Source organism: Rhyacophila brunnea, unplaced genomic scaffold, assembly GCF_057557595.1.
Source record: "Rhyacophila brunnea isolate RB1 unplaced genomic scaffold, BYU_Rbru_1.0 scaffold_2, whole genome shotgun sequence".
In the NCBI taxonomy this organism is placed as follows: Eukaryota; Metazoa; Arthropoda; class Insecta; order Trichoptera; family Rhyacophilidae; genus Rhyacophila; species Rhyacophila brunnea.
Window position 1 is genome coordinate 19337833 of NW_028232859.1, and position 13296 is coordinate 19351128.

Below are 13296 nucleotides of genomic sequence, written 5' to 3' on the forward strand. Positions count from 1 at the left end.
TTTTTTAGTAAAGGCTAAATACTTAAAAAATATATATTATATTATAAATAGTTTGTACTTTACTATGAGCGATAGGCAAATTGTTCAATATAGTTTGGATGTGTTACATTTTCCTGGAATATGAGTGAACATTGGCTCGAATACATATTTGGATTTAAGAAGAAATAAGATGAACACAAGAATTCACTTTTATCACTTTTTAATAATTATAATCCCAAAGTTTTAAATACAATGTTGATAGGACGCTTATGCGATAGGTACATAAGGCTGGCAGAAATAGCAAATAAATCACCAAGGCAAACCACATTCGACAGTGACTAAAACAATTTAATTTTTTTTAATTTGAATAAATAATTTACACCAGAAAATATGGTCAGTCTGCCCTAGTTATTTTTTTGACTATTTTATAAAAGTGAAATTAGACAATTATAGCGATACATATACAAAACAAAAAATAAAATGTAATAACTTCTAATAAATTAAAGAAATCCGGAATGTATGATTACATAATATTTAAATCAATATCCATAAAAAAAATATACAAACCTTCCAATTTATGGAAATGACCTGTTTTGATTTTAGTTCCACAGTTGACTGATAATTTTGACAATGGCAAATTTTTGCAGAAGGAAATATTTTTTATATCTTTTGAAGAAATTTTACCAAAAATCTGAATAACACATAAACGATAATTAAATAATGTGCATTTCCAATAATTATTATCGAGTCTTATTTACTTTTCAAATAACTTGCAGTGAGTCATTAGATTTCGATGAGAACAAACGAACGTTGTTAAATAAAATTAAAAAAAATGAAAATAACATTCAATTTTCTTCTGGAATATTGATACACAAGTAATATGTCCATTTAGGCAAGAAGATTGAAAGAATAAAATTATAAATAGAGATACATATATTACCAGTAGATATAAGCGCAGGTATACATATTATTTATATAAGCAGTCATGGAGTTGATAACACAATAATCAATGTTCAATTGTCAAACCTACGCAATAGAAACACAAGAATTATGCCAAATGAAAACTGGAAATAATATTTGAGTCTCGCGTAGGGATATTTTTACATGAAGTTTCTAGAAATTAAATAACAAAACATAAAAGAAATGTCACTTGTCACAAACATTTCATTGTACAACTTATTGTATTACTTATATGAGACACGTACTGGGCATATTCGAATATCATTATTTTTCCTTATTAAATATTGAATGGATCCTAAATTAATTGTGATCTTTTTATTGGTAATGGCAAAATGTAAAGTATTCCAAAAAGAATAATATTGTGAGGTATATTAAGTCATTAGTATTATGGTCTACAATGTATCGTATGTCCTCTCCACGCATGCACTATTTCTTGCACCACCAACGTCAAGCTTTATCTGGTGACTCAAAATTTTATCTGTCGCCATAAAAATGTAAGCCTCATAATTATATGATCGGTCTATCTCTTTGAGCTTTCGTAATAACCTACTTCTCCCGATAAGAGATAAATAAACTATGAAACTTCCATTTTGGTGGCATCAGATTATAGAATTTAAATATTGCTTATAAAACAATACTAGATAGAACTTATATTGATGTATAAAATCGTTGCAGAAAACATTGCGACTCAGGGTTTCATAATTTCATAATTTTTGTTATATTTGAACTGTTCAAGTAACACATTCGATGTAATGTAAAACTGCACTACTATTATAAAACTGCATACTCACTTTAAAAATATATAAATTATATTTTGGTTTGTATTTATAATAAGTAGTATAGATGAAAACAAATTAAAAATTGGGTGATTGGTTGTTGTAGACCGTAGACAATAATATCCAAAGATTTTTTTATAAAAAATTAATGACAAAATGTTTGAATACATAATATAAATTACAGTACAAGTTTAATTCTTTTTTTTCTTAAATAAAATTATAAGTAGGTAGTACAGAAAGATTGAAATTAGGACAATTTCTTCAGATATCATTTGTGTTTATGGATTTAATATTATAACACTGAGATTAAATTAACAACGACTTTTCCACAGATATTTTATCATCATCTTCAAACATTCATTATTATTGACAACATAGTATTTTTTACAGATAGTCAAATATTCTAAATAAAACTTGCTGTTTCAAGAAATTTAAATTCACCATTCGAATGTATCATTCTAATTATAATGAATTGTATTTGTTCAGTACCTACATTTTATATTATTCTTTGAGAAGGGTCTGTTTATAAACAGTTTTATTGTAAATTCGCTAACATAAATATAAATTTGGTGTCTTTGATTAACTACGGAATAAAAAATTATGGAGCACCTTCCACAAGATATTAACAAATCGATTGACATTTTTAATACGACGATTTAACTATCTAAATTACCAAAGCAGTCTGAAATTCCAGCACATCACACCTCCACTTGCAATTAAAGCTTTTTCATCTCATACTTGCGAGACCAAAAATTAAATCTGATAAAAAAGTCTAATTACCCGTCTAAACTGCGTGCATCTTCATGGCAATTACAAAAGCAAAATGAAACGTAAACCATACACCGTAAGTCAATAATATTTCTCAGGCTCAAACAAGGTAAGTTGAACAAAAATTCTTATGAGTGATTTTTTTATTTTAAGTTTTGCAGGGTACTTATGAATACGCACAACCTTTTCGTGGCACTGTAAATTGGCATTCTTTCCACGTTAATGAAAGTGTAACAGGTGCTAATCATTCAATAGTTACCTAGGAATATGGTTTATTGTAAATATGTAGATACATAGTATTTTATACAGAAAGATTAATACAGAACAGAGTACAAAAGAGATTTAAAATAATAATAATTACCGATAACATTATTGACTTTTTGCAATCTCGCCGAATTTTTATGACGGTTTGGAGCCATTTGGACCACATATTTTTACAAGTTGAATTGTTCGATAAACATAAATTCAGATAGCACATATTCACTGACCATTGCAATCCGTTGACATACTTTTGGATAACCCAGTAGTGTCTACAAAACTCACTGCTAGCGCCACACTTTTGTTTTGTATGTATCTATTATAATATTTTCTTGCTAAGAAGCTATTGGCGCATTACAAAGTATCAGATACTTTTCCATCTTACATTTATATATAATATATATATATATAATATAGATATTTTATACATATTAAAGGTAAACGTTACATTTACTCATAAATGTTTTGATTTAATAATATTGCTAAAAATAAATGGCATGTTGCAACAATGTCTGGGTTCCATTCTTCACTGCATTGTACATGTTTACAATCCGTGTCACTCTAGTACTCATCGTATCATTAACTAAATGTCTTTTTATATTAATAACAAGGAATTAGTTTTCACAGTTTTGCTGTCCATTTATTACGATGTTTTTTACACTATTGCTATAAATGATGTTTCACACTTCGATCACTCCCGGTTTGTCGCAGTCACTTGGTTTCCCTAGTACAATCAAATGTAGCTACCTGAAACATACAAAACATTAATATTACTTAATAATAATATAATGTTAGATCACCCCAAACATTTTTCCCAATGAATTTAATTTAAACTATAAATCATTGATTCATTTTTGATGATTCAGTTAACCAGTTTTTACTGTACGTAATCCACCACACAATAACTTTCACAATGCAATTCCACACATAATGAGTAAGATAGGAAATCTCGATCAGATTGTATACAAAAAATCAAGTCACATTGATATCTGGCAACAGCTTATTTAGCTTTTATTGAATCCATCAGAAATCCTCCCCTCCAGCTTTCATGATTACAATGACATTTTTATTGATCATTTATATGAGATAATTAGCCTACACAAAATTATAATATACGTGGACATATGTTGGTTTTATTTTAATAGTATACTTACATTATATTACATTCTACAGACTGGTTTGATTTGTTAGTTGATGGCTATTTCGGTTGTGACATCATTATAGATTCAGCTACTACGATTTGATGATTACACACAAAACTTTCCATTCGCTGAGAAGCCACAAGCCAGCGACTATTTTGACAGAACGTAGTTCGTTTTTTTACCTGCAGGTTGCTACTGCGCTCTACTGCATAGACGCAGTAGGCCCACACGCCGGCGTGAAGCGTGTAAAGTTGACCGGCTTTCAACTTTTCTCGGTAGAGTGTTTACAAACTGCTTATTAGCTTGTTCGATGATTACACTGGGCGACTTTACAGGCAGATTGTAAATTCGCCAATAAACAGCTTGTAAAGAAGCTCAATGTAATTGACGCTTTACTCAATTTATTAATACAATGCTTCTACATATACAATTAAGATTTATTTATTTACAAATGGTCAACAAGTCATTGCACAAGTTAAAGGGATTTATTGATAATTGGCAGTTTATTACGAGCCTGTGCACATGGCGTGTTTTTACGCCCGAGTGACAAATCACGCCTTTTCCAGGTCATGTAACCCAATTCAGCTGTTCACAAGCGCTCGCGTGTGACGACTCTCGCGCGGAATGCTACAGGCATACGCCAGACTATCGACCTCGCGCGTATTGTGCGCGAGTAGAGGTACTATGCAGCGAATTATTGCGCCCAGTAACAACGCGATCGCCAACGTGTGCGAAAGTGATTTGTCGGCTCGTTTTAAAATAGACACTATTTCTTTTCAAAATGGAGCGTGAATACTTCGATACAGAATTATTTATTGATGAAGTGGAAAAAAGGAAGGCTATATGGGACATCGAATCTTCCGATTATTCTAAAGAAATATAAAATGCACAAGCTGGCAAAAGCTCGTAGAAATATTTTGTAAACCTGGTGATTCGGAAGGACAAGGCTTTTATGGGGTTTGGTACTCACATGTAATGAAAATAATTAAATATCACAGCAGTTCCATTTGAATAACACTCATGAAGTGGAGTTGGGAAAATTTTAAAATTTTCTTTGAACAGTGGCGTGCCAATATTGATTTATTTAATATTTGTTTTCAGGCATTTCGCTCCAAAAGAGGTGGAAAAGGCTTCGGGATTCATTTGTTAGAGAAATGAGAAAAAATAAACATACGCGATCAGGTTCTGGAGCCAAAACCAAATAATAATAAATAATTTGTTCTATGACTTAAAATTGGATGCAGTCTGTACATTCTATTTTCTCGTTGTTTGCGTCGTTTTCATCGACAGTACGCAAGCCACAACAAAACCGCCTCCTCGGTTTCCATGTTGAATACTGAGCGCAAAGCATTTTTGCTACTCGCGCGTAAAACGCGTCATCTGGGTGCAACGCATTTTTGGTACTCGCTCTAAGCTCTATGTAATAACCTCTATACACAAAACAATATAAACATTTATTTTAACAACATCACCATTCAAAAGCAACTTTTCAAAATGTGATAACTTATGTCACACTACTACTATGATCCCTAATAATTTGAGCAGTGATAGCATTTGCATTTTAATTTTAAAAATATATAGGTATGAAATTGACATCACTTACACGAGGAGTGTGACGTGTCCATCTACTCGGGGGCTCATAATTTGTGGTTGCTAGTGAGCCACGTAAGTCCCTCATAGAGGCCGTCTCCCGATGTGGCACAAGAAGGCTGCACATACCAATTGCGGTCACGGATGCGCGTCAGACCCAACTTCTCCTGGATCTCGTGAGGCTTCATCGCTGAACAGCACAATTCGTCATAAATTAATATATTTCATATGGACAGATTAAAACCAATTATTACATAATACTATCATTTGAGGATACTTAATGGAATTTGAATTTAATTCCTAATTGATTCGTACTATTTCATTTGAGAATTTTTTTAATGATAAATGCACACTTGACACAATATAAATATAATTAACAAGTTAAGTACAATATCCGGAGTATTAGAAATTTTGAAATACTAGGAAACATCGCACATTAGATATCGACTATTAATAAATTTAAGAAAACCATACTTTACTTAATTAGTTTCATTGTGATGTACACTACCAAATTACTACAATCTAATTATTATGAATTGTCTTGGTAATAAATTACGGTGTATTTATGGTCAACAAATTATGCCATGCCAATGAGAGTGTAATTATAGTAGAATCACAAGATGACCTTTGAATAATGCTGCAGATTTTACTCCGTGGCACAATTAAATATGGTGATTGGAAGTAAAAAATTATCAGAATTCAGTATATAAAAAGGGAAATAAGTGTTAACATTAACATCATTTTGACAAAAACTTGGCGCTTTGCTCCTCGCGGGTATCTCCCCCACCCTGGGCCCCTCAGATTACCTAAACCCTGATGGCTAAAATTATTAAACGTGGAATATGCTTCGCCTACTGATTCTCTGAATGCTGGTTGTCCAAATTGGAAAGAAAATTTATTTGGCAAGTAACCGAATCCAAAGGATTCAAACAATTTTACTTTTCCGAAAATTATGTAATTACAATAATAAAACTAAAGAAGTAATAATAACAAGATGAACAATACGTCGCACAGAATGTAGGCTACTGAACGTAAAATGAAAATAATTAGCGCGAATAATAAGCCGGGGCGGGGTGCAGGCCACGGGCGGGCTACGCGTCTATAGTTATTCTATGTCTATTTTTCGTAACGCTTTTGCGTCGGAGATCATGAGTAAAACATGTTCCATGTTAAAATATTTTACTCGACAACTGTCACACCTGTCAGTGAAGTTATAAAACAAAATTGATGATTTTTTACAGTCATATTTCCTCCACCAAATGTCACTTTATTTCACAATCAATGTATCAAAACATACACACAATATCTATTATTGTTGGGAAACGAAAATAACGAAGAATCAATCAGTTAGCAGTTTCCATGAGAATATTGATTTACAACCTGTTTGCTACATGGTAACAGAATTAGAAATCAGTGGGTGTTTTGTAATTTTTGCAAAAGGTTGAAATTTTGATAAAACCCTTAGGCCTTGTATAACGTGATTTGACTCGTGCGCATTCCAGGTACATGTGACCTAATGAGCCGTCCACATGTAATCGCCGCGTGTCACTTCTCGAGCGCGGTCGAGGTACAGGTGACCTCATTCCACATGCACTCGCGGCAAATCGCAGCAAGACACACGTCATCTGGACAAGCTCTTGGTAATTATTAGATTCCAAAACCTCTCGAATATCCTAACTCTTAATCCCTGTTTGGGCCTGATAATCAAGGTTCTACCAAGTGTTGGGAAACATAGAAATAAGAACATTCAGATGCATCACAGACAAAACACTCATAACATAAACAATGAACATTTTCATTGAGGATGTGGTCAAATTTAGAAGTGAGTGAAGAAAATGAAGAAAATTCTGGATGCACACATGAAAATGGTAGGTGAAATTGTTATCCCATAGACCGTGCTGCACGGAAGACCCACTGGCTGTTGTCCTCCGCTCCCGACAGACCTCCCAAAAGATAGTTGGGATTCAACTTCACAAATATTTGAATTAAACAGATACAACGATCTACAATAGCGGGGGTCGGTCGCATTGTCATATTAAATTTAATAGGTACCAAAATATTTTCAACAAAACATTCTTGAGATATCAACATACTCCACATATTTTATTTAACAAGTAACAAATCGAGAGGACTATTAAAATATTTTTTTGTTTGTATGTCTTGTTTTATTCATATTTTGTCTCGAGTCGCAAAACTACAGCTATTGGTCTAATTTGGTTCACGGCTTTTGGTTTACAACAAGAATATGCCAAAGTAATTATTTGTGGTATAAAAAAAATCAATCATTACCATCAGGAAGATCTTGTTTATTGGCAAAAATGAGAATAATGGCATCTCTCATCTCCCGGTCATTGATAATCCGATGTAATTCCTGCCGCGCCTCATCAATCCTGTCTCTGTCAGCACAATCCACCACAAATATAAGACCCTGCGTACCTGAAATCAGAATTTACAAATAATCATGAAACAATTCAACTCTTAATAAATAATGATTAATGACAAAAGCTTTTTGGTGGGCACAATAATTATTTTTCACCAATATTTATGATTCATTGTTTATTATTCCGGCAACAAAATGATTAATAGCAGTAGATGCACTATATTTTTAATTTTGTGTTCAAAATAAATTTTCCACACTTTCCAACAAAAAATTCATTAGAGCAACAAATAAGCGGTACAGATCGATATTATAAATTTTTTTTGTGTTATTTCTTGGTGGAAAGATATGGTATTTAGAAATAACTAACAGCCAACGTGCTTTACCAATTAAGCCATCCGTGTCATATGAGTGAAGCACATTGACCGAAATCCAATGGATGCGGGTTTGTGTCCCACTCCGTATCAATATTTTTCTAGTTTCTGAGATGTTCGAAATAACATAATATGCTACATTCTAAAATCTTGTGACTTATTCATTGAAAATATTGTCATGTTATTTTATTTTTGTACTGCTCCGTTATGTTTTCGGCTTTGTCTGACAATTAAAGATGAAACCAGTGGAGTACAAACATGTGGAATTATGTAAGTAGTAAGAAAAAATGAAAATAAATTAACCAACAATACCAGTGTTTGTTGCTTATTAGTTTATTAGTACCCATTTAATGTAATTTTTAAACTAGTGAAATTTTATGATACATTATTTAGGAAAATTATCATTTTGAAATCATTGTAGATGATGCAACCAACATAATAAAATAGTGTTTATTACCTGTATAGTAATGCCTCCAGAGCGGTCTTATTTTGTCCTGCCCCCCAACGTCCCACACATTGAATTTGACATTTTTATAGGTTACTGTCTCCACATTGAATCCTACTGTTGGGATGGTCGTCACTGACTGCCCCAGTTTCAACTTGTATAAGATAGCTGAAGTTTTTGTTAAGGAAATACAGATAGGACAATATAACATTCGCGTCATTGAGACTAATATGACACAATCATTGTGATTGGTGACTAGTGATACCAATTATCATAATATTAAATGCCTAAATCCCCCATAAAAAAATATATACAGTACACTCTCAGTAATCCACCGCTAGATTATCCGACAACTACTATAATCCGCCGTTATTTTTACTAGTTGAAAGCACAAAATCAAGCTCTATAATTTGCCGGTGTTTGATTGTCAAATTCAGTAGTCCGCCGTGTACAAGTATACAACGCAGATATGACGGGTTTATTTTGGAAACTTCTCCTTCGTAAAACGTACGAAAGTAATGTACCATAGAGGAAAGTCCCCAAGGACCGCGTCACAATTATGCCGTGCTCCAATGCAACCGGGACACACAAACTGAAGCTTTTGGTCATAGGGAAAGCCAGGAATCCTAAGCCATTCAATAATATCTGCCTCACTCAACAACTGGTTGTGTCAAGTGATTTACTGTTTAATATTTAGTTAATAAACTTAGTTTAGAAATATTTATAATTTAGTAAATACTTGATTTTGATTATAAATAAAACCGTAATTTGCTAGTACAAATTTCTCAAAAAAAAAACGAAATACATGTTTTAATTTTTACCATATTTTGTATGCATACACTATAATCCACCGCTTTCACTAATTGGACACTTGCCTGGTTTTTGGGGCGGCGGATTACTGACAGAGTACTGTAATTAGAGAGATAAATATTAATTTAACTTGTAATAATATTAAATTGGTAACTTTGAAATGGGACACATGTAGGTATATCTCTGCCTAATGGTACGTTTACATTTGACACTAATATCGTCATATTTATGTATGACACCATATTCACTTAAGTGTAAACAGTAAGTATATTTGTATCTGCCACTTATTTTGCGTGTGTCGACTCTCACCTACCACTTATTCAATCTACTTATATACGCAAATGTAAACACCGCGTATTCGACAAGTTCGAACTTGGAGCGATATATCACCGAAGTTGGACCACCGTCTACTTTTATGTCAAGTACCTGACACAATATTCGTAGTTTGACAGGTACCTAGTGAATTGCATATGTTTATTTCTAAAACAACGGACAATCAATAATCATAGGTACACCATGAATGTATGCCCAGTAGCGATCTGTCAAAAATCATAGACATAGGAAATAAATCGGATGTGCCGTGTTCTATGGATTTTGTTCGAAAATAAAATATCGCTTGTTCTCGGCACATACGATTAATTCTGATGCACTCTGTGAAGAAAAAATGCGCTTCAAATGGTATTACCTAATTCATTTTGGCCCACACCTGCACTCGTATTAGGTACGATAATATTATATTGAATATGCAATGACGATCAAGTGCTAGATATCGCAATGTTACTGTTAATCGTTCTTCTACGCATTTCTGAATTGTGTGTCTTGTTTTTTGGCAAAAGGTCCAATCTTGCAAACTAAAGTTCACAAATTGAGTTGGATCTTCGATTTTAAGCTCTGACATTAAATGGAAGGCACCTAGTTCTTCTCGTCGCTGAATCCATTCCCGCACCCATCTAGACCATTTTTTCCTCCTTTTTGTTGCCAAAAGACTTAAAATAATAACACTCGCTGCTTTCTTTTTTAACATTCCCATATTGACAACTGACATAACGTTTTTGAGAAGTATACAAAATAAGTGTCCGAATAAATTACAATATCATATGTAAACACCGCATATATTTATTCCAATGTTGCCATTGAATAAAGTGTTGAGACTTTATTTCAACGAGAAGTATACCAGAATTTTATGTCAGATCCATGCAGGTGTAAACAGTAAATGAAATTTTATGTCCGACACATAAAATAAGTATAGCGGTATAAGTGTCAGATGTAAACATACCATAAGAACAAAATAAATAATTCTAGGAATTCTGACATAATGGAATAATATGCAGTTACTTGTACCCTTTCGTAATTTAAAAAAATGTAGCTTTCAGTTGTGGTTGAGCTCCGAAACACAGCCCTGGCATGTCCCAAAACCTAAATATGCCACGTACCAAATACAGCGATAAAAGTCAGTGCATAAAGTAAATAAAACAGTGTTTCATCCCTTACACTGACAAAGTGCCTGTGACATATTGATAATTATTACATAAACTTTCACCAATGTTTTTATTACTTTCATTAACATCTATGTCGTATATCTTATGTGAAAAGTGAAATATATCTAATATTCAATTGCTCCGAATCTGTTGTAAAACAAACGCCCTGACATAAACCCCTTCAAATCGCTAGTTGGTCTGAATACTCAAATAGTTCATATTTAGATCTCTGATATTCTATTAACATCAGGAATCAGGGAAAGCAAAGATACTTAAGTGCATCTCATTAACTTTTGATTATCTGAATTATTCGGTTATGCAAATTATCCGTGTTGAACTTGACTTCTTGGTAAAATCTAATACAGTCAAACTTGGTTATTACGCTCATGGAAATAGCGAGATCTCGGATGTTATGAGGAAACATTCGTTGACGTTTTAGTTTATGATTTTCTCCATACATTTATTCAGTTTTATAAAGAGCTACTTCTCGGGTATATGGAGCAAAACTGTTAATGTGTCAATCGTTTTAAAAGCAACATTTTCGACCCTAAGCAATAAAATCCAACCTGGCAGGTAACTAGACAGATGCCGTCGGGATCAGATTACGTTTATGACACTAGTTAAGTGTCTAAGTACCTAATTGGTGTTTTCATAGAAAACATTGAAAAAGTATCCACGCATATGGTTGAAATTGAATGAAAAAAATCCAAGCTTTGTGAAGTCAGTAGGTACCTACCAGCGCCGGCGGCTCAGCACTTCATTATAATAAACAACTTCTCTTGTAGTTTATAAATGCCATGCTTGTTTCGGGAATTTTTACGATGGTTTTCAGAATTTTATGTTCTATGCTTCTTGCTAGGCGAAAAATGTTATATAACGAGTAATCCTTATAATGAGCAAATTCAGTCGGTCCCATCTTCCTCGTAATATCCAAGTTCGACTGTATTCGGAAATCAAAAAAGATTTACAATAACAAAAAATCACAGATTTTCTTGATGTATAAGAATAATATATAAAATAATAGTCCACATTGGTCGTCAAAATCAGAAATATATTAAGTACATGACGTCTGTAATTTTCTACAAACACGTATTTCAAGAAACACAACTTTTCAGGAGAGGCAAATAACAACTTTATTCTCTCAGTTTTTAATTTAGAAATAAATTTTCTTCTATAAAATATCCATTTAGTATAGTAACACATATTTTCATGAAAAAAATGTTATGTTTCTCCAATTTATCGCATTATACTTTCGACCGATCAGTCATATTGTCGGAGATACGAGAATGCGTTGCAACTTTACTGTGAATATTACTGCAGCAAACACGTATCTTAACTTACGAGAAAGAGCTTCAGTAAAATCATCTGTCGGAGATCAGTATTCTGTATACATACAAACACGTAACTCAAGATACGAGTTTATAATATTTATAAAAGTCTTTTATTGTGATACGAGTTTTTGTTATTGCTTAAATATATTATGTTGTAAAGTATGTTTTGAGATATGTGATAGCGGAATATGTATGTATTCAAATTCTGAATTTAATACATCAAACAACACAAAACCAACAAAAATTGAGATATGTGTTTGTAGAAAATTAGTGACGATATAATATATTAATAAAACTAAACAAAAATGAATAGTTCCGAGTATCAGTATTTTTCGTTGATCCATACCATATTTCGCTGTCATTATGGCCAATGAAGCCAATAATTAATTTACACAACAATTTTGAAGTTACAGTTTGACTAAATGTACTACAAATTCACAATAATTATTAAGTATCCTATATAAAATCATTAAATGACTACTGAGATAATAAATACTCGATAAAGGATACTAGTCTTTCCAGCAGCGTCTAGTCCCAGCATCAAAATCCGCATCTCCTTGTTTCCGAAGATCTTCGACAGGAGTTTCCCCATCTTGCCAGCTCAGCCCCCAAGGGGTCAACTGAAATAGACAAAAAGAAAAAAATATTAATCATAAATTTTAGTTAACAACAATAATACACATAGATAAAAACCATAAATATATTTTTGTATATTATGTGACCTTTTCGGTTTCCTTATTCTAGAAATTCTAGATGTTTTACTTCACAAAATGTAATTGTTTATTATCATCGCTCTACATACGTATCTAGTATTATATTTATTAAGTTATTAGAGAATGTGATGACACGATTCCATATCTATTTGATTGAGTAATTTAAATATGTAGTCATAAATCAATATAAAGCATATTATCAGCACCTCAATACAAAACTGAATATTTATGGGCATTGTCGTATTAATAATAATGTTATTATATTATTTTGTGTGATAAAATAATGGTTAAATGA

At 32.5% G+C, this 13296-nt stretch overlaps 1 protein-coding gene across 1 annotated transcript in view; it reads right to left on the reverse strand.

The window, feature by feature from the left end:
- Positions 1 to 3343: 3343 nt before the first annotated feature.
- The window catches only part of Arf6 (ADP-ribosylation factor 6), a 112785-nt gene continuing 102832 nt past the window's right edge, over positions 3344 to 13296 (reverse strand). The window contains exons 3-7 of the mRNA XM_085947558.1: positions 12799 to 12908; positions 8682 to 8837; positions 7763 to 7909; positions 5487 to 5663; positions 3344 to 3488 (exon numbers count right to left, since the gene is read on the reverse strand). Of these exons, the coding sequence (XP_085803684.1) occupies positions 5521 to 5663; positions 7763 to 7909; positions 8682 to 8837; positions 12799 to 12880 (528 nt within the window). The 5' untranslated portion in view covers positions 12881 to 12908 and the 3' untranslated portion in view covers positions 3344 to 3488; positions 5487 to 5520. The remainder of the gene's footprint in view (positions 3489 to 5486; positions 5664 to 7762; positions 7910 to 8681; positions 8838 to 12798; positions 12909 to 13296) is intronic.